This window comes from Sciurus carolinensis, chromosome 13 (assembly GCF_902686445.1).
Source record: "Sciurus carolinensis chromosome 13, mSciCar1.2, whole genome shotgun sequence".
Lineage (NCBI taxonomy): Eukaryota > Metazoa > Chordata > Mammalia > Rodentia > Sciuridae > Sciurus > Sciurus carolinensis.
The window spans coordinates 17,022,257-17,048,261 of record NC_062225.1 but is presented as its reverse complement, the minus strand read 5'-3'; the positions used below and the strand labels follow the sequence as shown (position 1 = coordinate 17,048,261).

Genomic DNA, 26,005 nt, shown 5'->3' with positions numbered 1-26,005 from the left:
GAGTTCTTTATAGATTCTGGAGATTAGTGCTCTATCTGAAGTATGATTGGCAAAGATTTTCTCCCACTCTGTAGGCTCTTTCTTTGCATTGCTGATAGTTTCCTTTGCTGAGAGAAAGCTATTTAGTTTGAATCAATCCCAGTTATTGATTCTTGCTTTTATTTTTTGTGCTATGGGAGTCCTGTTGAGGAAGTCTGGTCCTAAGCCGACATGTTGAAGCTCTGGACCTACTTTTTCTTCTATAAGATGCAAGGTCTCTGGTCTGATTCTGAGATCCTTAATCCATTTTGAGTTTAGTTTCGTGCATGGTGAGAGATATGGGTTTAGTTTCATTCTGTTGCATATGGATTTCCAATTCTCCCAGCACCATTTGTTGAAGAGGCTATCTTTTCTCCATTGCATATTTTTGGCCCCTTTGTCTAGTATGAGAAAATTGTATTTATTTGGGTTTCTGTCCGTGTCCTCTATTCTGTACCATTGATCTACCTGTCTATTTTGATACCAATACCATGCCGTTTTTGTTGCTATTGCTTTGTAGTAGATTTGAAGATCTGGTATTGCGATATACCCCCTGCTTCACTCTTTCTGCCAAGGATTGCTTTAGCTATTCTGGGTTTTTTATTCTTCCAGATGAATTTCATAATTTCTTGCTCTATTTCTGTAAGGTACATCATTGGGATTTTAATTGGAATTGCATTGAATCTGTATAGCACTTTTGGTAGTATGGCCATTTTGACAATATTAATTCTTCCTATCCAAGAACATGGAAGATCTTTCCATCTTCTAAGGTTTTCTTGAATTTCTTTCTTTAGTGTTCTGTAGTTCTCATTGTAGAGGTCTTTCACCTCTTTTGTGAGATTGATTCCCAAGTATTTTATTTTTTTCGATGCTATTGTGAATGGGGTAGTTTTCCTAATTTCTTTTTCTGAAGATTCATCACTTATGTATAAAAATGCCTTAGATTTATGTGCATTGATCTTATATCCCGCTACTTTACTGAATTCACTTATGAGATCTAAAAGTTTTCTGGTGGAATTTCCTGGTTCCTCTAAGTATATAATCATATCATCAGCAAATAGGGATAGTTTGGAGAATTGACTTTTTATTGTGTTGCATCTTCCAATTTATGAACACAAATTGTCATTGTCTCTTCGCTTATTTAGAACTTTGATTTCTTTCATTGGTGCTGTAGTTTTCTGCACAGAATTCCTCTGTATGAGTTTTCAACTGAGTATTTAATTTTTATGTGATTTTAATTAGCATCCTTTTAAATTTTGATGTCCATATGTTTGTCAATAGCATGTAAAAATATAATTGACTTTTTTGTTTATTTTGTGTCCAGTGACTTTGACCTTAGTAGTTTAGGAATTTCTTAAAAGACTCCTTGGAATTTTCTACATAGATAATCATGTTATCTCAAATATAAACACAGTAGCTTTTGTTTTTGTTTTCCTTTTTAATATGTATACCTTTAGTTTCTTTTCATGGTTTATTGCATTAGCTAGAATTTCTAATACTATACTGATTGTACATGGTGGTGAGAGCAAATATCTTTGCCTTGTTCTCCACCTTAGGGGGCACCATTTAGTCTGTTACCATTAAGTAAACATTAACATAGTATTTTTGTAGATGATTTTTTTCAATTTGAGTTAATTCCCCTCAATTCCTATTTTTCAGAGGTTTTATTATGAATGGGTTTACTATTGAATTTTTTCAAATGAATTTTTTGTATTGATTGGTAAGGTAATTTAATGTTTTTCATCTTTAACTGGTTAATATGGTAGATTACATAGATTTTTAAGCATTGAATCAGCTGTGCATCCCTGACGTAAAGCCCATTTGGTTGTGATGTTTAATTCTTGCTTATTGATGAATTCTATGTGCTAGCATTTTGTTAAGGATTTTTCATTTACATTCATGAGGAATATTGGTCTGTGGTTTTCTTTGTTTTGAGCTTTGGTCTTGTATCAGGGTAATGTTAGGTTTATAAAAATGGTAATTATCTCATCTGGAAGAAATTTTGTAGAGTTAGTGTTAATTCTTTAAATATTGGGTAGACTTCTGCAAGTGAACTGTTTGGACCTAGAGATTTCTTTTGGGGGGGGGTTTAAATTTTGAATTTATTTTTCTTAATAGTTACAAGACTATTCTAATTATATATTTATAATTATATAATTCATATTGGTGACTTGTAGTTTGTGCTTTTTGAGGAACTGAACCATTTTATCTACATAAATTTATTTGTGTAGAGTTTATCACAATATTATCTTTTTGAAATCTGCAGTGTCTATAGTGATAGCCCTATTTTATTCCAGATATGGAAATTTGGGTTTTCTTTTTTTTTTTTTTCTTAGAAGTTTGTCTTTTTCATTGTTCTTTCAGAGGATTATCTTTGTTTTGTTGATTTTTCTGTCATTTTTTTGTTTTCAATTTTGATTTCTTCTTGCTATCTATTATTTTCTTGCTTCTTCTTGCTTTGAGTTTATTATGCTCTCCCTTTTCTCGGTTACTGAAGTGAAAACTTATTGATTCAAGATTTTTCTGCTTTTAATATATACATTTATTAATTTAGTGATATTTTTCCATCCATTCTGCTTTAATCATGTCTTATAGATTTTGATATGTTTTATTTTCATATCATGACCCATAAATTATTTAGTCTGTTATAGGTCTTTTCTGTTTTCAGGTTTGGTTGTTTGGTTGATATTCGTAAGTTGTTTTATATCCTTGTTGATACTTTATCTAGTTCTATCAATTGTTAAGAGGTAATGTTGAATATCTCAAAATGTATAAATGCATTCTATTGTCATGTGCAACTAATTAGAACAAATAAAATTTTTAAAAATTAAAAAAGGAAGTCTCTAGCTTTAGTAGTAAATTTGTTTCTTATTTCCATCCATTTTTATCTCACATAGTATATCTCTATTACTCAGTCCAAATACATTTAGGATTGTTTTGTCTTCTTGATAGATTGACCCTTTTATTGTTATATAAAGTCCTTTTTTGGTCAGTTTCTTTGCTCATGAAATCACTTTAACTGATATTAATATAGCCATTTCTTCTTTCCTTTGATTCATATTCTCATGGTATATCTTTTTCTGTTTTTCTTTTACTTTTGACCTGCTTATATTCTTATATTTGAAATGAGTTTTTGTAGGCAGCGTAGGACTGGGTTATGTTTGTAAATCAGTTTTGTCAATCTTTGTGTTTTATTTGGTATTTAATTTGTACATGGTGGGGCTTAAACTGTCACCTTATTACTTGTTTTTCTCTGTTTTTCATTTTTTTGGTTTCTGTTTCCTACTGTCTTATGGGTTACTCAAACAATTTTTAGAATTCCATTTTTATTTAGGGTATCTCTCTCTCTCTCTCTCTCTCTCTCTCTTTTTTTTTTTTTTTTTTTTTTTTTTTTTTTTTGTGGTGCTGGGGATTGAACCCAGGGCCTTGTGCATGTGAGGCAAGCCCTCTACCAACTGAGCTATGTCCCCAGTCCCCAAGGGGTATATCACTTTATCTTTTTTAATAGTTCTTGGTATTATATTATATATGAATCACTTATTAGTCTAACTGGTACCATGATTTTACCAGTTTTGAGTGAAATAGAGAGATATGACATCTCTTAACCTCCCTCATTTTATAATATAACCATGCTAAATATTTCTTCTGTATCTGGGCACGGTGGCCTGTGCCTGTAATCCCAGCATGGATTTGAGAGATTGAGGCAAAAGGATCTTGAGTTCAAATGCAACCTCAGCAACTTAGTGAGGCCCTAAGCAACTTAGCAAGACCCTGTCTCTAATAAAATATAAAAGAAAAGACAGGGGGATGTGGCTAGGTGGTTAAGCACCCCTGGCCTGGTACAAAATAGAACTGCATGAGATAATGTTATTGTTTTTGCTTCACCCATCATACAGTTTATAAACTCAAGAAGAGAATAAAAGTCTACTGTATATTTTTGTTTTTTGTGTTCTTCCTGATGTTCTTTTAGCCTTTCCTTTCTGTTTAAAAGAACTTTATTTTTTTGGAGTAGATCTGCTGATGACAGATCCTCCTGTTTTCTTCATTTTGACATCCTGATTTTTCTTTCATTTCTGAAGGATATTTGCACTGGGAATTGAATTTTGAGTGAGAGGCTTTTATTCCCCCCCCCCCCCCCCCCCCCCCCCCCCGCCAACCTTTGGCTTTTTAGAAATGTGCCAGTTCCTTCTCACCTCCACGGTTTCTGATAAGAAGTCTATTGTCATTTGAGTTATTTTTCCCCTTACATGTAATATAGAGTATCATTTCTCTTTCTCTCTTTTTTTTTTTTCCTTTGGTAGTTTTCATAAGTTTGATAACGATAGGTCTTAGTGTTGATCTCTTTGGATTTATCCTGTTTGGGATTTGTTCAGCTTCTTTAATCTCTACGTGTATTTTTTGCCATGTCTGGGAAGTTTTTAGCTATTTTTTCTCAAGTATTTTTCTAGCTACCTAATTTTTTTTTCCTTTGAGGACTCTATGACATGACTATTAAATTTCTTGTTATACTCTTCTTTTGTTTTTTTTTTTTTTGGATGCTGGGGATCGAACCCAGGGCCTTATGCTTACAAGGCAAGCACTCTACCAACTGAGCTTTCTCCCCAGCCCCTCTTGTTATACTCTTAATTCCTCAACATCCTATTTGTTTGTTTTTCAGTTTAGTATGGTTGTTCAGATTAACTGTTTTCTGTTTTTTTACTTTCTAGTTAACTAATTCTTTCTCTATCCCCTCCATTCTGCTACCCAGGCTATTCTCTAAATTTTTATTGTGTTTATTGTATTTCCAGTTCTAAAATTTCCACTTGGCTTTTCTTCTGTATTTTCTTTGGTAAGACTTTTCAATTCTTCAATGAGATTTTCTAAAAGTGTTTATAAATGCTCATTTTATCACAGCTGTGTTAAATTTTTTGTTGGGTAATTGTATTATTTTGTCATATATTGGGATTGACAGCTGTCGATTCTCTTTTTTCATTTAGTTTTGAGGCTTTCCTTATTTTTGGTGTGGTAAGTGTACATTTTTGGCTAGTATTGGTTGCAGATATTGCTGAAACCTCAGCAATAATTTAAAAAAATAAAATTTTTGTGTTTTTTTTACTTTTTTTCAATTAAAGAGAAAGTGTCCACACACATATTTGAAAAGTAAAGAACAATTCATTTTCCTATTATAAAAGTAGTATAAAGCATTAGAGATTGTTTTTTAAACAAAAATAAGTAGAATTCCTTAATCTTGTCATTTTAGCATAATTACTATAATAATCTTCAAATATTTAATTTTAAATTGAGGTTTTAAATCTCATGTGTTACTTTTTCCTAATGATATTATACTCTTATTAGCAATGTATTTGAATTAGATTATACTGCTTGTGCCATCCAGTCATTTGGCATTTGATACTCACAAAATCTCAGTATATCTATGTTTCTAATTTAAAAGCTGAAGCTTGTTATATGCATTGCAGGATCAGTATTGAATAGGGAACCAGTTGTTCACAAATCCCCATTCAGAGGCAGGTAACTCTTGTAAACTCAGTGGCATGGGATTGAAGAATTAGAATCATAAACAAAGGAAAATTTTATTTCTAAGTCTGGGTTAGCAAAGCATATTCTCTACAGCAGTCTGAAATGGTTTTCTTTCATTTGATTCTTGGTGAATATATGGAATACCACTAGATTCTGTTATTTTAGAGGAAGTTTGTTCTATGCCATTATTCCTATTTTGCCTGTTTTCTTGTTTCAGTTTGTTCTCCATGAGAATTTTCTATGATTCTAACCTAGTATTTTATTCTTTTGAAATTGTTCAGTTTTCAGAAGCACTGAGGACATTTATAGTCAGATTAAATTGAAAACAGTGAGACTCTAGATGGTCATTTCCTAACCAAAACAGTAAGATACACTTGAGAAACTGGTAGTCAGTGATGGTGGAGCAATGACGAACAGAGAGCAGGCAGTTCACCTCTTCCTTTGATGATACTTTGTTCCAGAAATATAGCTTGATCTTATGTTTTTACATGTTTTAGAAAAATACACATACTTAAGTTTCTTTTCAGTTGATTGTAACCTTCCAGTCTTGCATATTTTTAATTGTTTCTTTTTTTAATTAACAAGAAATTCATTTACTTTTAAGTTCATTTATTTGATCGCAGTATTTAAAATAAATGTTTTCTGAGCATGAGCAAATACACTAAGATCGTACATATTTTTAACAGCATTCAACTATGACATCAACATTGAGAAGACTGGGTGAAGATATTTTTAAAGGAGTGGTAATTAAAGGAATTCAGGATAATTCTTCAGAACATTCTGTGGAAAATAAACCAAAGACAGCTGCTTTCTTTAAGAACTCCAATTTGCCATTGAGATTTTTGTCAACCTTAATTGTTCTCAAAACAGTCACTCAAGGTAAGCTTTCAAGCATGCTTACAGAATAATTTTTAGTAACTAGGAGAGATAACCACATAATAAAGCCATTATTTTATAATCAAATATGTTTTAAATTTTCAGCATGAGATTTTGTCTTATTTCATAATGGTGGCACATTATTTAAAATCAATTTTTATTTGCTGAATTTGAGAGAACGAAGTCTTTTGTATTGTTGCTTCCTCCCAGAAGCCTGTGTTGATTCTCTTAGATCATGTTCTAATAGCACCCTTCACTTACAATTGTTGGCTTATTTGCCACATAAATTGGAATTGCTAGTTAGTTTATTATTTTCTGCTAGACAACCAAGTTGGCAAACTATAGCTTATAGAGCATATCGGGTCCACCATCTGTTTTGTTAATAAAATTTTCTCACACAGCCATGCTTGTTTGTTATGTCTTGTCTATGACTCTTTTTGCCTTTGAACAGCAGAGCTGAGCAGTTGGCAACAGAGACTGTATAACCTCTGAAATTTATAAAATTATTACCTGACCCTGTACCAAAAAAACTTATCAGTCCTGCACTAGTTAGCTTACTGAGGATAAAAACTTATTTTGTTTATCCACCCATACCTAGCATGGTGCTTGGTACATAAGAATGAATTTATTGATATGTAAAGAAATGAATCAATTAAAAATAATGCTATGTGCACAAGACCTGGACTCAGTCCCCAGCATTGCAAAGGAAAGAAGAAATGAAGGGAGGGAGGGGGCAAAAGGGAGAGAAAGAAGGAAATGCTTCAACCAAAGATGACCATAATTTTTTCCCTCCAGTACTAGAGATTGAACCCAGGCGTGTTCTACTACGGAAGCACATCCCAACCCTTTTTATTTTTTATTTCAAGACAGTGTCTCACTAAGTTGCCAGCTTGGCCTCAAAATTTGTGATCCTCCTGTCTCAGCCTCCTCAGTTGCTGGGATTTACAGGTGTGCAGCTTAATTATATGTATTGTCAACTTAATTGATATACTTTAAATTATTACCTGTAACCAGTTGTCACTCTGAATCATTAAATATGAGAATTTTTGTTAGAGTCATGCCACCGTAGTCAAGCAATAAATATATTAGTTTTGTATCTATTGTGTTTGCTAAATTATATGACTCAGAATGGTGGGTTCTTTAAATGAGCAATGACAATAACTTAATTTGGCTACTTTCTCTGAAGTATGTTCTGTGTAGTTACTCCCAGTGGTAAGGGAACTAATAAAAAAACAAAAAGTCATAATTCTGCCTTCTTAGTTATTTTTGCTTGGTTTCTGTTCTCAAAATTATAATAGACTGGTAACTGTTTGGAAAGATCATTTATGAGCCAGGCATGGTAGCTCATGCCTGTAATCCCAGCAACTCAGGAGGCTGAGACAAGAGGATCACAAATTCGAGGCAGCCTTAGCAACTTAACAAGACCCTCAGTAACTTAGCAAAACCCTGTCTCAAAATTAAAAAGGCATGGGCACACTCAGTGGTAAAGTGTCCTGAGTATAATCCCTAGTATCAAAAATAGAAAAAGAGAAGAAAGGCACAATTAGCCCAAAGTAAAGTTTACTGCAGGCCTATTTCAAGAACTTACGTGTTTACACACACACATAGATGAATAGTTTTATCAGACCATAGCCACATATTTAAAAATGTACATATTTATCAGAGATCCAATAAGGTTGATACCAGAAATTCAGTGCCACATTAGTACAAGAAAAAATTTTAACCATTAATCATTTAATTAAGAAAAATTCAAAATTATATATCAACATTTAACATAGTTTGATAGAATGTCATGTTCATTCTTGATAACTCTGTAAAAAGGCAAAAATACAGTAAGGAATATTTATTTAAAATGGGGAAATAACAGAAGGGAATTATGTACTCTTTGTCACCATTTTTGTTCAGTACATTATTGGACATGCTGATCATCTTTACAGAGCCATGAAGTATGACTGTTAGTTTTCTAGAGAAAAACTAGTAGAGAAAACTATTAATTCAAGGATGCTCACGTATAAAGCCTAAAACAACCAATAAAAGAGCCAGTGAGAGGCTGGGGTTGTGACTGACACTGGGGTTGTGACTCAGTGGTAGAGCACTTGCCTAGTATATGTCAGGCACTGGGTTTGATTCTCAGCACCACATATAAATAAATGAATAAAATAAAGGTCCATCAACATCTTAAAAATATATGTATCTAAAAAAAGAGCCAATAAAAGGAGGTATAGCTAAAATGCCAACAAAGGAGATAATAAACACCTTAATTAAATGACTACTAAGGTTGTCTGATCGGATGACCAAGTAACTTTCAGAGTGAAGACTGTTATTGGAGATGAGGGTCATCTCATAGTGATTAAGTGGTCTTATCATCAGGAGAACATCATAATCCTTTATGTACCAATAACACCAAGCAAAACTGATAGAACCAAAAGAACAAACAGTTGTTTTTTAATTTTGAGACAAGGTTTACTAAGTTTCCCAGACTGACTTTGAATTTATAATCCTCCTACCTCAGTCTCCTGAGTCACTGGGATCATAGGCATGCGCCTCCACCCACAGCTATATTAAATTCTAGCTTAATAGTAGCTATCTATTATCAATATCAATAGACTTCATTACTGTTTATATTATTTAACTTTTAAGAGTTGAATTATCCTGTCTATGGCTATATAAACAACCAAACACTTATGGGACTTACAAAAACCTTTTATTTACTAGCTCACAATTTTTTGGATTGGTAATTTGGAATGGACTCCAAGGACAGGTTTTTTTGAACTGGGCTCCCTGTTCTTGGTTGGCCTTTCTCCCATTGGGCTTATTCACATGTGGCAGACAAGTTGGTGATGCAGAGCTCTCAAGGCTAGGATCCTGGGCACACAGCATCATTTCTTCTGCATCTTGTGAAGAACATAGAGTTAGCCTAGGCTCAGAGCCGGGCAGTGGAGCTCATCTGTAGACGGCAATTGTGGCAGAGTTTCTAATTGCTTTTTAAAGCTACCGTATAGACTAAATAAAGGAAAACCGTATCTTGCACTGATTAAGATCAACAGATTGACTTTTGGTAAAGAATATAAAGGTAACATTTCAATGATAGGACTTTGTTAAAAGACTCAATAATATAACACATTGAGGAAAATAACTTTTGAAATAGTTATAATTAATATTTAAAAAATATTCTTTTGGAAGATAAATTGGTCTTGTTTTTAGAAACACCTTCACTATTGAATAAATTCAAATGAGAACATAATTTATCTCTAAAATCATTCTTTTTTTTTTTTTTTTTTTTTTTTTTTTGTGGTGCCAGGGATTTGAACCCAAGGCCTTGTGCTTGCAAGGCAAGCACTCTACCAACTGAGCTAGATCCCCAGCCCTCTAAAATCATTCTTGAAAAAAGTAGTCAAGTACTATTTTCTACTCATTAAAACTTAAAGAACAATTTCTTCAGGTTGTGAATTTTAAGAAAAATCCCATGTAGCATTCAGCCTTTTTAGTACTCAGATGATATATTAATAAGTGAAGCAATTTGTATTAAATGCAGCAGGTGGTGCTGTGATAAAACTTTTGTTTCTTATAGAGTTTATAATTCATGAATACTCTGTGTAATTGCTAAATATATATTTATGCATATATATTCTAGACAAGGCAAATCTAAACAGTCTAAGAACTTTGTTCTATTATTCTTTTATGGCCAGTGTTTATTTTTTTAGCTACGAAATTAAGTGTAGTAATGTTAATGTTCCTTGAACTAAATTCTACCAAAAAGAAAAAGGAGTACACTATAAAGGGATCCAGAGGCACAGATCCTTATTTCTCAAAATATTTTAATATATATTTTAATTTCATATGAGTTACTCTAACTTCTCATTCTTAATAACTAGAGTTTAGTTGTTTCCTTAATATTTATGTAAGAAAATCCAGCCCAAAACGAAGAAGACAATAAATGTCATTTGGTGATTCTGTTATACTTTCAGTGTATTTCAAGTCATTAAAGTAGAAATCTCAACAGAAAAAATAACTCAGTATTATATGAACAGCATGAACTTTTTAGAATTCCTTTTAAAAGAGTTTTGAAAGGAGAATTACAGAAAACTGTTGTTATGAGTAGTGACTTGGGTTTGTCATAGTGAAGTATAATGATACAAGTATCTAATACTTTATTTGCATTGATGATAATTAAATTAGTGCTTTTCAATCCTGACTTTAAAAGCGTCCCAGGTACCTGTGGAACATCTTTAAGAGAATTCCAGGCAATCTAATCTGACAGGTGTCTTTATAGTGCTGGCCTTGGTAAAATGTTGCTACCATTTGTATGTATAGATATATCAAGAAAAGTAACACACCAGAGCATATCTAAATTTCTGAAGTTGTCTTTCAGTGGTCTAATATCCAATTTTTAGCCAGAGACAGAAATCCTTGTTTAAAATCCATTTGGCAAGTTTGTATAAAATCACATTTTGAAATAACCATTCAGAAAGAAGTAAAGTCATGCTGTTCAAATTTTTTGGAAGCACATCACAGTTATAATCAAATATGGAAAATAAACTCTCCTCATGATATTTTATATAAATCATGTTTTATTTCTTGATACCAGAAAGAAATAGGTCTTATTTGTTGTTTCAGTACTAAAATATGAAAATTTTAAAGGAAATTTACCCTATCATGATGTAATACCTTTTCTCTCCCTTTCCTATTGAGTTCTTACAAATTAAGGGGAAATTAATCTAAATTTAGCCTGTGATTTCTTGTCATTTAGTTTTTGTTTCTCTTGATTTTGTTAAAGTGATGATGCTCTCTTTTTATCTTTCTGATTACCAACTAGACTACTGATATGCAGATGATTTTGCATTGTTTTTCAGCTGATTACCTGGCTCAGGCATTTGATTCTCTCTGTTTGGATTTGAAGACAGATGAAGGGAAAACATTGTTTTTGGAGTATCAAGCAGTTCCAGTAATATTAGGTCATTTGAGAATATCCAGTAAAGGACTCCTATCCAATGTCATTGATAGTTTGCTTCAGATGACAGTAGAATCTAGTAAGTCTTTAAATTTTATAAATGTGAAAAGAATCAAAATGAAATGTTTTTCTATCCTCCTCTAGTCTGTAACTTCACATATCAGAGTGAAGTAACTTTATATAGCAGACACTATTTTATTTTATAATTTAATTTGTATTATAATTTATATAAATTTAATTATAATTTATAATTTAAATTCTTAAAAATAATTTTGACAGTTGTATAATTGAATCAGCAATATCATTAAGAGTTAAAAGCCCTGGGCTGGCATTGTGTCTCAGTGGTAGAGCACTTGCCTAGCATGTGTGAGGAGGCACTGTGTTTGGTTCTCAGCACCATATAAAAATAAATAAAATAAAGGTATTGTGTCCCTACAACTAAAAATTTAAAAATAAATAAATGTTCATCAACAACAACAAAAAATCTTTAAAAAACAAAAAATTCCTAACCCTTTGTCCAGATGTTCATTAATAGCAGTTTCCAGTAGTCATTAGTTTATGGGTACACTGCAAATGTTACATATTTGAGCCTCTTTCTCTATTTTCTTTTGTCCTGTTGTCCTAACAGATCCAATTTTGTAATCCATGTTTGCTCAGGGGGAGTGAGATTATCAAATATATGTTTAGCTAAAGTGAGAATAATGACAGAGCTATGTACCTGTTCTTGCCTGTTCTTCTTTACTGTTTTCTTGGGAGAATTGAGAGCAGGGCAGCAATACTTTGGTGGTATATGTGGCTAATCTGCTTAACTTGCATTTGTGATATTTTTATGGTCTGTGGGTTTTTTTCTTTGTGACTTTTATATTTCACACATATTACATGGAAATTCTAAACATAAATTATTTAATTGGGTATTGTTCTTTGAATCTCACGTAACCTCTTGACGTGTGACAAGTAGCCATTTTGCTTAAATTCTTTTTCATTTGTAGTGTTCTATTTCCTTTACAACACTTCTAAAAATAAAATGTTTATGCCTTTCAGAGGTGGAATCTCAAATTAGAAATTCATTGTCCCTCCGTAGTAAGTGACATATGAATTTGATGCTGCTGTGGGTAGCTCCCTAGTGGTTGGGTACAAAGCATGGGTATGCTTCTTACTAGGTGCATTTGGTATATGGCTTCACATTTTCAATTCATTTCTATTTATAATTCTGCTTTTCTTTGAAGTGGACCTGGTAGGGAAATAGACGCCTAGAACAATTGGGTAACTTCTTCAGGGTACCCACGATATGCAATGTAAAACTGAGTCTTTGACTCTAGACATGAGGCTTATTCTACCACAGCAGCGTAATTGAATTTCCAAGGTTTGCTTTTTCTCCTGCTCCAAAATATTTGTTTTTTGATATATTTTATCAGTATATATAGCCATTGTAACTGTTCAGATATTAGATTTATAGTTCATGATCCGACCACCTGGATGAGTAATCTTGGAGTTTCATATCTCAGATTACTAGTGTAGTAAGTAGGACAAAAAGTTTAAAGATTACTAAGGTTACTGTTTAAGTGACTAGACTTAAAACTGCTTTGCAGAAATTTTTTGTTTTAATGAGGTAAAAAAATTCTACCAGACGCAAATGTTTATTTTTTGGAAACAGATCTTTTTGAATATATCCAGTAGATTAACTCTTTCTTTTTATAGTCAAAGGAAAATTAAATATAATTTTAGGAAATAGTTGACCTACTTAAGGTGAGATGACTTTGTGGCATCACAATTTCTCCAATGTATTAGATTGGTCAACAGGTGTTCAGTTTTTTGTGTTTGTTTACCTTTGTTCAGGTTATTCTCAAATCCAATTTTTACTCGAGTAAACAAACCAATTTCTACTGCTGATTTCTATGAAAATGCTATAGTTAGTTCAGTAACAAAGTTTTAGAAGATCAGAAATGGCAAATCTTTGATATCTGACTAAAGCATATTTATTTGCTTTGTATAGTCCCCATTTTAAATGGAAATCTAGTACCTGGTATTTGTCACTTAAAGAAATAGATCAAAATGGAGTATTTCTTGGGTTTTTTAATTATTATTATTATTACACAAATGGGGTACAACTTTCATTTCTCTGGTTGTACACAAAGTAGAGTCACACCATTTGTGTAATCATACATGTACATAGGGTAATGATGTCTCATTCTATTATCTTTCCTTCCCCCTGTCTCCTCCTCACTCCTCATTTTCCTCTACACAATCCATCCTTCCTCTCTTCTTCCCTTATCTCCCCCCACCACCTGTTATGTATCATCATCCACTTATCAGAGAAATTCTTTGGCCTTTGGGTGTTTGGGATTGGCTTATTTCACCTAGCATGATATTCTCCAACTCCATACATTTACCTGCAGATGCCATAATTTTATTCTTCTTTATGACTGAATAATATTCCATTGTGTATATATGACACAGATTCTTTATCTATGCAACTGTTGAAGGGCATCTAGGTTGGTTCCCCAATCTAGCTATTGTGAATTGAGCTACTATAAACGTTGATGTGACTGCATCACTGTAGTATGCTGATTTTAAGTCCTTTGGTTATAGGCCAAGGAGTGGGATAGCTGGGTCAAATGGTGGATTCTAAGGAATCTCCATACTGCTTCCCAGAGTTGCTGCACCACTTTGCAACTCCACCAGCAATGTATGAGTATACCTATTTCCCCACATCTTGCCAACGCCTGTTGTTGGTTGTATTCTTTTTGTGTGTGTGTGTGATGCTGGGGAATGAACCCAGGGCCTTGTGCTTGCAAGGCAAGCACTCTACCAACTGAGCTATCTCCCCAGCCCTGTTGCTTGTATTCTTGATAATAAACATTCTGATTGGGGTGAGATGAAATCTTAGGGTGGTTTTGATTTGCATTTCTCTTATTACTAGAGATGTTGAACATTTTTTCATATATGTGTTGATTGCTTGTAGATCTTCTGTGAAGTATCCGTTCATTTCCTTAGCCCATTTATTGATTGGGTTATTTGTATTCTTGGTATAAAGTTTTTTGAGTTCTTTATAAATTCTGGAGATTAATGCTCTATCTGAAGTGCGTGTGGCAAAGATTTTCTCCTGTTCTGTAGGCTCTCTCTTCACATTGTTGTTTCCTTTGCTGACAAAAAGCTTTAGTTTGAATCTGTTCCATTTATTGATTCCTGCTTTTATTTCTTATGCTTTGGGAGTCTTGTTAAGGAAGTCTGGTCCTAAGCCAACATAATGAAAATTTGAACCTACTTTTTCTTCTATTTGGTGCAGGGTCTCTGCTCTAATTCTTAGGACCTTGATCCATTTTGAGTTGAGTTTTGTGCAGGGTGAGAGGTAGGGGTTTAGTTTCATTTTGCTGCATATGGATTTCCAGTTGGGCTGTTGTTTTTTAAATTTTGTTTTGTTTGTCTAGGTTTGAGACTGGAAACTCATTTCACTTTGCATAATTTTCACATACCATTTTATTTAAGCTCATAGAGAAAGAAAAGTTGTGGGAAAAGAAATCTCAGTGGAATTTATCTGCAGATGACTGATGTTGTCTAACTAGTGAGCACTGGGTATCAACTGTGAGTGTCATGTGGGCAGTGCTCCACCCCTGCCCCCACCAGGAAGAGGTATCAGTACTGGAGCTGCAGTAGGTCAGTACAGAAACTGAAGGTTTGGGGAAACCTGTGGAGTAATTTGATAGTAATTTCTTTCTCTATTAAGTCATAATAATTAAACATATGAGCTTATATTTTTTATTCCATTTTTAAATTTTCTAATAGTTTTTGAATGACATGTTGTGTAAATGCAATATCTGTATTCAGTTGGAAATGTAAAAAAAAACTGATCATTCACCACACTAGAAGCAGTAGGCTTTTTTTTTTTTTTTTTTTTTTGTTGATGGACATTTATTTTATTTATTTATATGTGGTGCTGAGAATTGAACCCAGTGCCTCACACATGCTAGGCAAGTGCTTTTCCCAGCTCAGCAGAAGGTTTTGAGTTAATCTTATTAGTGATCCTTCAGAGTGATTTTTTTTTCTCTTCTCTTGTGTCCCTCTCCCAGATGTATCAATTCAGTTATGAGAAATGTTATCAACTGTATAGTTGTTGATTTTTGAAAGTTGCTAAAAAGCATTTATTGGAATATAAATTAAAATTTGCCCCTTGATTTACCTAGCTATATGTATTATGAGCACTTTTTTTTTTCTTAAGGTTGAGGCTTCTGATTTTTGTCTACTTTTAGTATGGGTGTATATCATGTAATAACTTTGTGGTGTTGCTTTTGGAAAATTACTTTGTGGTTTCTTTTTCTTGTCAGTGTTTGAAAACTATTATTTACTTTTCTAGGTTTAGCTGTATATGAATTTGAGTCATTTTGTTACAAAGAGTACTTTCCTTTTCTTGTCAGTCTTAGTTCAAACAAAGGGGTTTAAGTTGTATTTAGTTTATTCTCTCCTGTGGCCTAGAAATTGCCTTGTCTAGGTAACCATGCTACCCTTAAATGGCAACCACATATTTGAGTATATTTTGCAGGCTTTTTTAAAAAGTGAAGTTTATTTTTACTATAAAAGTAATAGAAACTTGGAAAACTGCAAATATGCAAAAAATAGTCTCGGTGGGGATTAGGGAGATGTTGGTCAAAAGATACAAAAATTCAGTTACGAATAAATTCAGTTCTGTTGTATAATGTGGTGAATATAGTAATAACAATGTATTGTGTACTTGAAAATTGCTAAGAGAGTAAATTTTAACTGCTCTCACCACACTACCCAAAAATGTATGTGACGTATATGTTAGTGGGTTTGATTTGTGCAGTCTGGTGATATAACTCAATGGTAAGAGTATATGTCTAGCTTGTGTGAGGTCCATATCATCTCCAGAGAGGGATCTTGATTTACCCATTCCGTATCATATACATATTACAAAACATCATGTTGTACAACATAAATAATACAATTTTATTTGCTAATTTTTGAAAATTCCAGAAAAAAAAAAACACTCAAAAATACGCACATTTACTTCTTGTGAACTTTGACTTCCTAATTTTTTGCTATGAATGGTTTTTGTGATGTCGGTTACCTTTCTCTTTCTTTTTTCTTTTTCTTTTCTTTCACATGGTTGGATCCTGGGGTTTGTTACCAGAGATTTAGGCCCTAGGGGTCCTAACTTCAAGGAGTTCCAAAAAATTAGATCTGGCCACTCACTCCAGAAGTCAAATGGGAAAAAGTAATGGAGAAAGACAATTTAATCAGTAGAGCTAAATGAGAAAGACAAGGGGAATCAAAGACCAGCTTGCCTTTGAGGATATTGATATGAGCTTTAGGTTCTAATAGAAGAAGAATTGGGGCAGAAAGCAGGAGGTATGCATAATTGGACAGTCTCGGTCAAACTGGTCTGGTTGGTCATTATCTCAGAATTGGTTCTATGAAGCTCAAGAAATAATCAGCCTTATCATTGGATAATTTGCCTGTTTCTGGAACATTAAGGACAATGACTGAAGACTCTTTGGTACCATTCTGTGGGACTGGAACAGGATGGCACAGAAATTGGCAGATAACAGGCTGTTCACGTTACCTTAGTTCTCTTATTGATCTCCCCAGTCTTAGAGGAGATGGGATAGGTCAGGTAAGCTGAGGGCTAATCAAACTTGTATTACCAGTTTTTAAACACTCCTTAAGTGAATAGCATGCCCGTTTGCAGAACTGATCCAAAGTTTAAGGTAATAAAAGAGACAACGAGGCAGATATGTCAAACTTTTTTATCCTGCTTTTAGTTACCCCTTGAGCATCTATGGGCCCAAGTGAAGAGTCAGTGCTTTTTTAGCAAAAGCAGCCTGTTAAGTTCTTGTTTCCTACGTACAGTTGCATACTTGGACATTCAGGCAACATTTATTTGTTTAAAATATCAAAATGAAAGAAAATTTTTGGAGATGTTACAAAGAAATGTTTTTGATTTCTTCTGTTTAAATTCTGTTTGGGAATATAGATAAAAAAAATAAATTTAAAGATGCCAAAGAATCATCAGAATGGACTCTGATGCATGCATTAAATATGTTCTGTAGATCTAGAATTTATTTCTAAACATATCCTTACTTCTTAGTTGGTGTAACTAACATTTTTCATTGGCAATTAATTTTCCTTGATTTGGGTAACATCATTTCTTCCCTTCTTGCCATTTTTAATATATTCTCCTCCTGTGTTCTTTTTATTAAGGAAATTGAAACAAGAATAAGCTAATAAAATTATACATATGATATTTCCAACAAAGCACTAATCTAATGCACACTCACCTGTTTCTAGTCATTACAGTTTCTAGTCCATGTACATACAGCCTGTTTTCTCAGTATAAGGTTTTCATGTGGGGAAATTCCCTTATAAGGAAACACAGTAAGAAGATTTTTTTTTTTTTTCGGTACTGGAGATTTGAACCCAGGGCCTTGTGCTTGAGAGGCAAGCACTCAACCAACTGAGCTATATTCCCAGCCCTAAGAAGATTTATTTTAATAACTAAAGAATATACTCTATGTTTTTTAAAGTTTTAAAAAAGCTAAGATGGCAGCATATATGGGAACTATACTTTATTGCTTCCCTGTGACTCAGAATTGAAGCAGCTGAAGAACAGCTACACAACCAGGCAAGTGACTGAGGGAGTTCACTGTTGGAGAGTTGAAGAGACCCAGAAAGTCTGGTCTTCGTCATAGAAGGCAAGAAAGATACATCAGCACTCTGCCTTACGGCAGTGACAATACCAAGGCCTGGCAGGCAGGCATTGTGGGGTATTACACAAAGGAAAAGAGAGAAAGATAGTGGTCATATTTGGCAAAAAACAGCTATAGAGCAGAAAGGCAGTCTGAACTTAGCTCACAAATGATCCACATTTCTCAACTTGTGAGCAGAGACCTGTGGCAGAGAGCCATCTTGTGAAGGTCGCACCTGAGTTCACTGCTGTGAAAACCCTAGAGTGCCTACCACGTGGCCCAGGGTGACCCTGGTGGAATGCTATTGAAATAGGCACAGAGAAGATTATATGCATTGAGATACAGAAGGGAGTGCAGCCTGCTTTCCTTTTGAGTCTGGTAGCGAAGACAACCAGTTGAAGAGGTTGGGAGATTGAATGGGAACAAGTGATTGCTTGTGAGAACTGGACCTTAGAAGACCACAGTTGTGTGAGTGGACTGCACAGAATCTGATGTACCCCCCTCCCCCACTACCTGAGATGTTTGGTCACTCCATCCTATAAGTAGAAATCTTGGTAAGTTCCCAAGATCCAGACACACAGCAGTGCTAGACATCAGCCAGGCCCTAGGGGTATGTCCATCTGATCTGACCAGAGTAGACTTCAGCCAAGGAAATATCCCATGCAGAGCTTGGTGTCTGATGCTGCAACTTTCCACTTAGAACTCCAAAAATCAGCAGCACTCTGGGAGTGCCTCAATCTAATCTATCAAGAGTAAACTCAACCTTTACACCATGTACAAACAGAGAAACAACATGTATCCCATTTGTGTACAATAATAAAAAAAAAAAAAAAAGAGTAAACTCAAGAGGATGCTACCAAGAGTAAACTCATTCCATGCTACCAAGTACTGATGAGCAGGAAAGCTGAGAACCATTTCAGTCAGTTTTAGTCCCTGACCACTCCAGCTGACAGTTCGGCAAGTGACCCAAAAGGAGAAAGGGGTTAATAACCCCCAGCCCATCCTCTTTCCATGGGGTGCATAGGCCAAGAAGACATGGTAAGAAGTGTAGATTGGCATAGATAGTGAGTCTGCTCTTATCCACACGTTTGATCACCTCAGTGGAAATAGTTCTTTCATTTTTCATGAAGACTTTTCTTGTATTTGCTGGTTGGTATGCACACACACACACACACAGAATACACTTTTATTTTTTCTTGGGGGTTGTAACTTTTTCTGTTGTTACTTTTTCCTCTCCTTTCTTCTAATACTCAAATTTTTATCATTTTCTCTTTTTATTTTGCTTCATTTTTATTTTTTCTTTCTTTATACCCTTGACTTTCTACCTTTCTTTTGCTTTCTTTCACTTTTTGAATATTCTCACTTTTCTTTCCCTTCCTCTTCCCATTTTCTTCTCTCTTAAATAATTGTATTTTACCAGCTTTTAAAACTGTTTATTGGTTTATATATAATTTCTTTTTTCTTTTCTTTCTTTCTTTTGTAAATTTATATTACTTCTGCTCTCACCATTCCTGTTGTGGTGGTTATTATATTGTGGATGTTGTAGTTGGCACCTGGTATTTACGTTAGTGCTGTATCTGGTTCACTAGTACTTGTTGCTGCTTTTGTTTCTTTCTTCCTTTCTGCAAGGTGCTGGGTATCTGGCATGACTCTGAGAGTTTGTGGGATAGATGCTCTGCTGCAGAGCTACCCTCCCAGCACAGCTAAGAGACAGTGCACTTCACTTCACATAGAACCCAGCCCTGCTCAAACTTTGGCAAATATGTTAAAACAAAGAATAGGGGAGATATACCGCCAGCCAATGACCAGGCTCCAGGTAGGTACATGTGGGATGCCTGAAGACCCCTGCTCCTGGATGTGTACTTCTATAGCAATGGCAGAGAGAAACAACACAAAGACTGTGGATACCATACCTGTGAGGGGTTTCAGCATAGGTCATTCACATACCCTTTTAGAATCTACAGTTCGTAAGACTAAAGGAATAATCACAAAGGTTTTATCCCATGTACTCAACTGTCTACAACAAAATTACCTGATTTACTAGAAGGACTCCACTTTTGTGAGGCTGCAGAGAAAGTGGGACTTTCAGGCTTCAACACAGTATGTTGTATGCCATAGTACACCAGTCATCACCAAAGAAGTAGCAGGAAACTATACTATGAAACCAACTTGAAAATGTATGCAGTGGTACACAGTAATCCACAAGACACATTTCAAGAGAAGGCTGTACCCTATAAAGGATTTCACATACAAGTGGAAGAGAAATCCAGCCCAACAGATATACAAATCTCAACACAGACATACAAAAAATATGACAAAACAAGCAACATGATACCTCCTGTAGTTTATAATTCACCAGCAACAGACGCCAAAGATAGTGGAGTGTATGAAATACTAGATAAAGAATTCAAAAGAATGACTATAAGAAAGATCAACCAATTTCTGAGAGAGCACAAAAGAACATTTAACAAATTAAGGAGGACAGTATAGGATATAAGTGAGAAATTCAATAAAGAGAGTTATTGTGAGAAAAAACAAAGAGAAGTCTTGAAAAGGAGAAGATTAATAATCAAATAAAAAACACACTAGAAAGCCTAATCAATAGACTAGATCAAGCAAAAGACAGAATTTTAGGGCTTAAAAACAAAGTGGATGAACTAGAACATTCAGACAGTAATAAGGGGGGAAAAAAACCCCAAGAAACTGTGAACAGAACATACAGGATCTCTGGGACATTATTAAAAAGACTCATAGGTCTAGAAGGAGAAGTAGAGATACAGGTTAATAGCATGGGAAACCTATTCAGTAAAATAGCAGAAAATTTCCTAAATCATGAAATGATGTGGACATCTAGGTACTTAGAATCCCAAATAGACATGACCAGAAAAAAACTGCTCCGTGACATATTATAGTTAAAAAGCCAGAAATACAGAACAAAGGCAGACTATTAAAAGCTGCAGCAAAGAAGCACTAAGTAATTTATGAAGGTAAACCCATTAGAATTACAGCAGATTTCTGAGAAGAAACTTTAAAGGCCAGGAAGACAGGGAATGATGTATTTTAAGATCTGGATGGAAATAACTGCCAACCTAGATTGCTATATTCAACAAAGCTATCCTTCAGAATCACAGTCAAAATAAAGACCTTTCTTCATAAGTACAAACTAAAGGAATTTCTGACCCACTATGCCTGCATTGAGAAAGTATTTAAAAGAGTCCTACACTTGGAAAAAAGATGATGAATATAACCACGAGAGCAGGGGAAAGTATAAATCTCACTAGAAGAGTGCAAATGAGGAACAGGAAAGAATCCGACATAAGAACTACAACAAAATGTAAGAAATTAGTAATACTTTTCGATAATAACTGTAAATGGCCTTAATTCTCCAATTAAAGGGCATACTGGTAGATTGGATTAAAAAACAAAACCAAACTGCTTGTAAGCTACAAGAAACATCTCTCTGGCAAGGCAAAACATAATGCAATGAAAGTGAAAGAATGGAAACTGATATCTCATGCAAATAGAATCTGATGAAAGCAAGCAGGGATGCTGCACTCGTATCCAACCAAGCAGTCTTTTTTTTTTTTAATATATATTTTTTTAGTTGTCAATGGATCTTTTATTTTATTTATTTATATGCGGTGCTGAGGACCAAACCCACAGCGCCTCATACATGCCAGGCAAGTGCTCTACCACCAAGCCACAACTCCAGTCCCTCCAACCAAGCAGTCTTCATACCACAAGTAGAAGAGAAAAAAGTCACTACATACTGGTGAAAGGAAAAATCTACCTAGAAAATATAATGATTATAATTATACTTACACCAAACGTTGGTGTGCCTAGTTTCATAAAACAAACACTACTAAACATAAACAGACAGAAAGACCCCAGTACAATAACAGTAGATGACTTCACTATCCGTCTCACAAATAGGTCATCCAGACCAAAAAAAAAAATCAACAAAGAAATGTCACAGTTATATTGTACTATAGATCAAATGGACTTAACAGATTTAGAGTGGTCCAGCCAATAATAGCAGAATACATTCTTTTCTGCAACTCGTGGAACTTTCTCCAAAATAGGTCGTATCTTAGACCAGAAAGCAAGCCTTAACAAATAACAAAAAAAAAAAAAAAAGGAACCAAATTTTTTGCTAAGTCTTCTCAGATCATAATGGAGTGAAACTAGAAATTAATAGCAAAAACAAATAGAGAGACACATAGAGATTGAACAATATGTTTTGAATGATCAGTGAATCATTGAAGAAATCAGGGGGATGGGTATAAAAATTCCTAGAAAATGAAAACCTCACCTACTGTGGCATAGAGTGTAATCAGTGGCATACAGTGTAGGCAGTTCTAAGAGGAAAGTTGGCAGTGGTGCCTACATTAAAAAATCAGAGCTCTCAAATAATCTAATGATGTCTCAAGTTGATAGGAAAGATTGAGAGATCAAATAATTTTTAAAAAATGATAAACATTTTTCTAAAAACATGCGTTCTCTGGCTATATTTAAATTTTAAATTGTGGTTTTTTTAGCATATAATTTCAAAGATGCAAAAGTGAAAAGTCATAGTTTCTGCCTCTAGCAGGTCTGCTGTGAGGTCCCTGTGTTCTAGCGAGGACCAGTAGGAACTTCTGGTAGTCACTGGTCCTGTGTTGTACACCTTTTGCTCTTCAGGCCTTCCAGTACTTTGGAAATCATTTGTATGAAATCCCCTCTGTTTCAAATACCTAGAGTTAAAAAAGCCCCAAAACTGAAAAGTCTTCATTTTCTTCCCTGGTGGGAACCAGCACAAACACAAGCACATTCACTCTCTTATTTTTTCCTTTTTATCATAAAAATTGTATCATGTTATTAAGTTATTATCAGCAGTATTTCTTGGAGATCCCATTTTAGTACATAATTTCTCCAATTGAAATTCATTCAGTTAAGCAGAACACCATTGATGAATATTTGAATTCTTTCTAGTGTTTTGCTAATATAAATGCTTCTGTGAATAACCTTATACAACATTTTGTAAGTTTCTACATGTAGGAGTTTATTTGGTGGTAGTTCATTTTAATTCTGTCAGGTAAATCATCTTATTTACATTTCATTAGTGTTACTTCTGGGAATTTATCTTTTTCCTTTTTTTTTTTTTTTGAAAATATTTCCCTGTTCATTTTCCTTGACTCTTGTTAGTATCTGCACATTAGAGAAACAGCCATGTCTCTTAATCTTTACAGACTGGCCTCTACTGGAGAGAGCTTACCAATCAACCCAGCCAGAAATTCAGAAAGTACATACTGTCATCAATTCAATATACTTTTAGATAATTATTATGTGTCAAATCTCATACTTTCATGGTAGTCCTACCTGCTTTCTTTGTTCTTGCTGGCCCGCAGACATCTGGAATATGCTGAGTCCCTTCAGAACTTTGAGATCAGGGAAACTGAGGCCAGTTTCTCAGACAAGCTGGGTCATTGGACACACAGTGTGCCTCTTCCCCTCTCCAGGTAAAAACTGAGAACTGGGGTTTTTCACCCACACACTCTATGCTGAGCCAGGAGTGGGGCCAACTGTGGTAACTGACAGCCCAGACTATGCTGGGCAACTAGAGTTTGCTGCATTTCTGTCAGTGCTCTGAGATGGGCTGGACATAGTTCAGTCCTCTAGGTAGTCCCTGGCAAAGTTGGGATGTTGGACACACATGTACCTTTCTCCCTCCTTGGAGAGAAGCTGGGAACTGAGCTGTTGTTGTTTAATCCCTATCATATGGATTTGTGCCAGGGGTAGGGATCATGGGGTATTGAAATTTCCCTATTGGCTCCAATATGACTGGTTTTATAGGAGCCTCTTAAAATTTCTGGATTTGTTACATAGGGATTCTGCTCATAAATAGTTCTTGGATCATTGTGTTAGGGGTGGGAGCGTTTTTAGGGTCCAAGGCTTTCTATTCTCCCATCTTGCTAACATCATTTTTTCTCCCTCCATATTTTATTAGGATACTTGTGATTGCATTTAGACTCAGCTGAGCTAGGATAATCTCTCCCATCTCAAGATCCTTAACATAGTCACATCTGCATTCACAAGTCTCAGTGAATAGGATCTGGATATCTTTCAGGGGGTCATTATTCAGCCTCCTATGCTAGTCTTTCATTTTTTTTCTCATTAATTTCATTAGTTTGAGAGTTCTGTCAGTCCCCAAAACTTGGATTCTGAGCACTAACACTGCATGATAACTAAGATATCATTACTAAACAGTGTACTGACTTGCTAACTGTGTGCACTTTTAAAAATTATATAATCCTTATAGGAAATGTTGGCAGACTTAGAGATTCAGAGATTGACTTTTCAATTATTTTAAGTTGTCCATTAATTGTGTTTTGTCAGATATTGTTTTAGTATAATGTTGGTACAGGGAGCCTTAGTGCCACTTTTTTCTTACTACTGAAAGTGAACTGTAGCTGAGATTGATTATATCTTCAGGGAATTGTTCTCAAATTGAAGATTTAAATATCCTCCATCAAACTTTAATCAGATGGTATGACTCAAAAAAAGCATTGAAAAAATTGTTTCAAGAGGCAATATAGGGGCTGGGGAGATAGCTCAGTCAGTAGAGTGCTTGCTTTGCAAGCACAAAGCCCTGGGTTCGATCCCCAGCACCGCAAAAAAAAAAAAAGAAGCAACATAGATCTTTGCAGCAGAGACTGTGGGTTGCCTCCCCATCTCCATTCTCACCTCTTTCTGCCTCACCTGCCTCTCTCCTAGATGCTACAAAACCTAAGAGTTTTCATCCCCAATCTTCCTTGCTTGACTACTTCCTTCTTGCTTGAGTTGTGGCCAGTAAGTTGGAAGTCTCTTTCTGTTCTCTTACTTTCTTATAAAAGGATTGAACTGGGTACAGTGGCCTGTGCCTAGGAGGCAGAGGTAGGAGGATCACTTGAGCCCAGGTGTTCAGGGCTAGCCCGGGCAACATAGTGAGACCCTGTCTCTTAAAAAAGGAAGTGGGGGGCAGATATGATTGATACATGTTCCTGCACCCCCCTCCCTCCCTCCGTCTTTCTTTTTTTCTTTCTTTCATTCTTCATGGCCTTTATTGTCTGGAGCCTTTTTTAAAAAAATATATTTTTTAGTTGTGGGTAGAAATAATACCTTTATTTTGTTTTCTTCGTGTGCTGAGGATCACACCCAGTGCCTCACCCAGGTAGGTGAATGCTCTACACTGAGCCACAACCCCAGCCCCATTCTGGAGTTTTTGACCATTAGAATAAAAACAAGGATATTGAGACAGAAACTAAGAATCTTGAATTTCTAATGGCATTGTCTTGCACCTGAACCAGTTTTAGGAAGTAAGTACCTATCTCCAATGATAGGAAAATATTTGATTAAGCCACTATAAGTCAAATATTCTATTACATTCCCAACTAAACCAAAATAGACTTTATTCATATTTGGAGTGGGTTTTACTTTATTTAGTAAAAATTTTGTCTTTCCTTAAAGAAAATCTTTCTTTTTCTGCTTTCTTTTCTTTCTTCTATTTATTTATTTTTTGTAAATTTGTATGTGCTCATTACTTTTAATTTATTTTTTAAAAATTTATATATTTTTTATGGTACTGGGGATTAAACCCAGGGGCACTCTACCACTGAGATACATACCCAGCCTTTGTATTTTTTATTTTAAGACATGATCTAATTAAGTTGCCCTGCTGGACTCAAACTTTCAATCCTTCTGTCTCAGCCTCCCAAGTTGCTGGGTACTCATTATTTTAAAATTAAAGTAAAGGTGGATGTCAGCATGTGGCTGACTAGGATGCCCCAGACTCTTGTTTCTCCCCAGAAACGTCAAATACATAACTACTAACTGACTAAAATTAACTTCTAAGGAACACTACAGTCAAACTGTCAAAAGTCAAAATGAGAGTCTTTTTTTTTTTTTTTGGTACTGGAAATTGAGC

General features: G+C 34.7%; 1 protein-coding gene across 5 annotated transcripts in view; it reads left to right on the top strand.

The window, feature by feature from the left end:
* Positions 1-26,005, top strand: part of Ccdc138 (coiled-coil domain containing 138) — a 79,555-nt gene that overhangs the window by 43,283 nt on the left and 10,267 nt on the right. For 4 of the 5 annotated variants that reach the window (XM_047523020.1, XM_047523018.1, XM_047523019.1 and 1 more), the window contains 2 exons: positions 6,222-6,414; positions 11,265-11,441. In XM_047523020.1, the coding sequence (XP_047378976.1) occupies positions 6,222-6,414; positions 11,265-11,441 (370 nt within the window). The remainder of the gene's footprint in view (positions 1-6,221; positions 6,415-11,264; positions 11,442-26,005) is intronic. The other variant, XM_047523021.1, reaches the window with a different exon arrangement.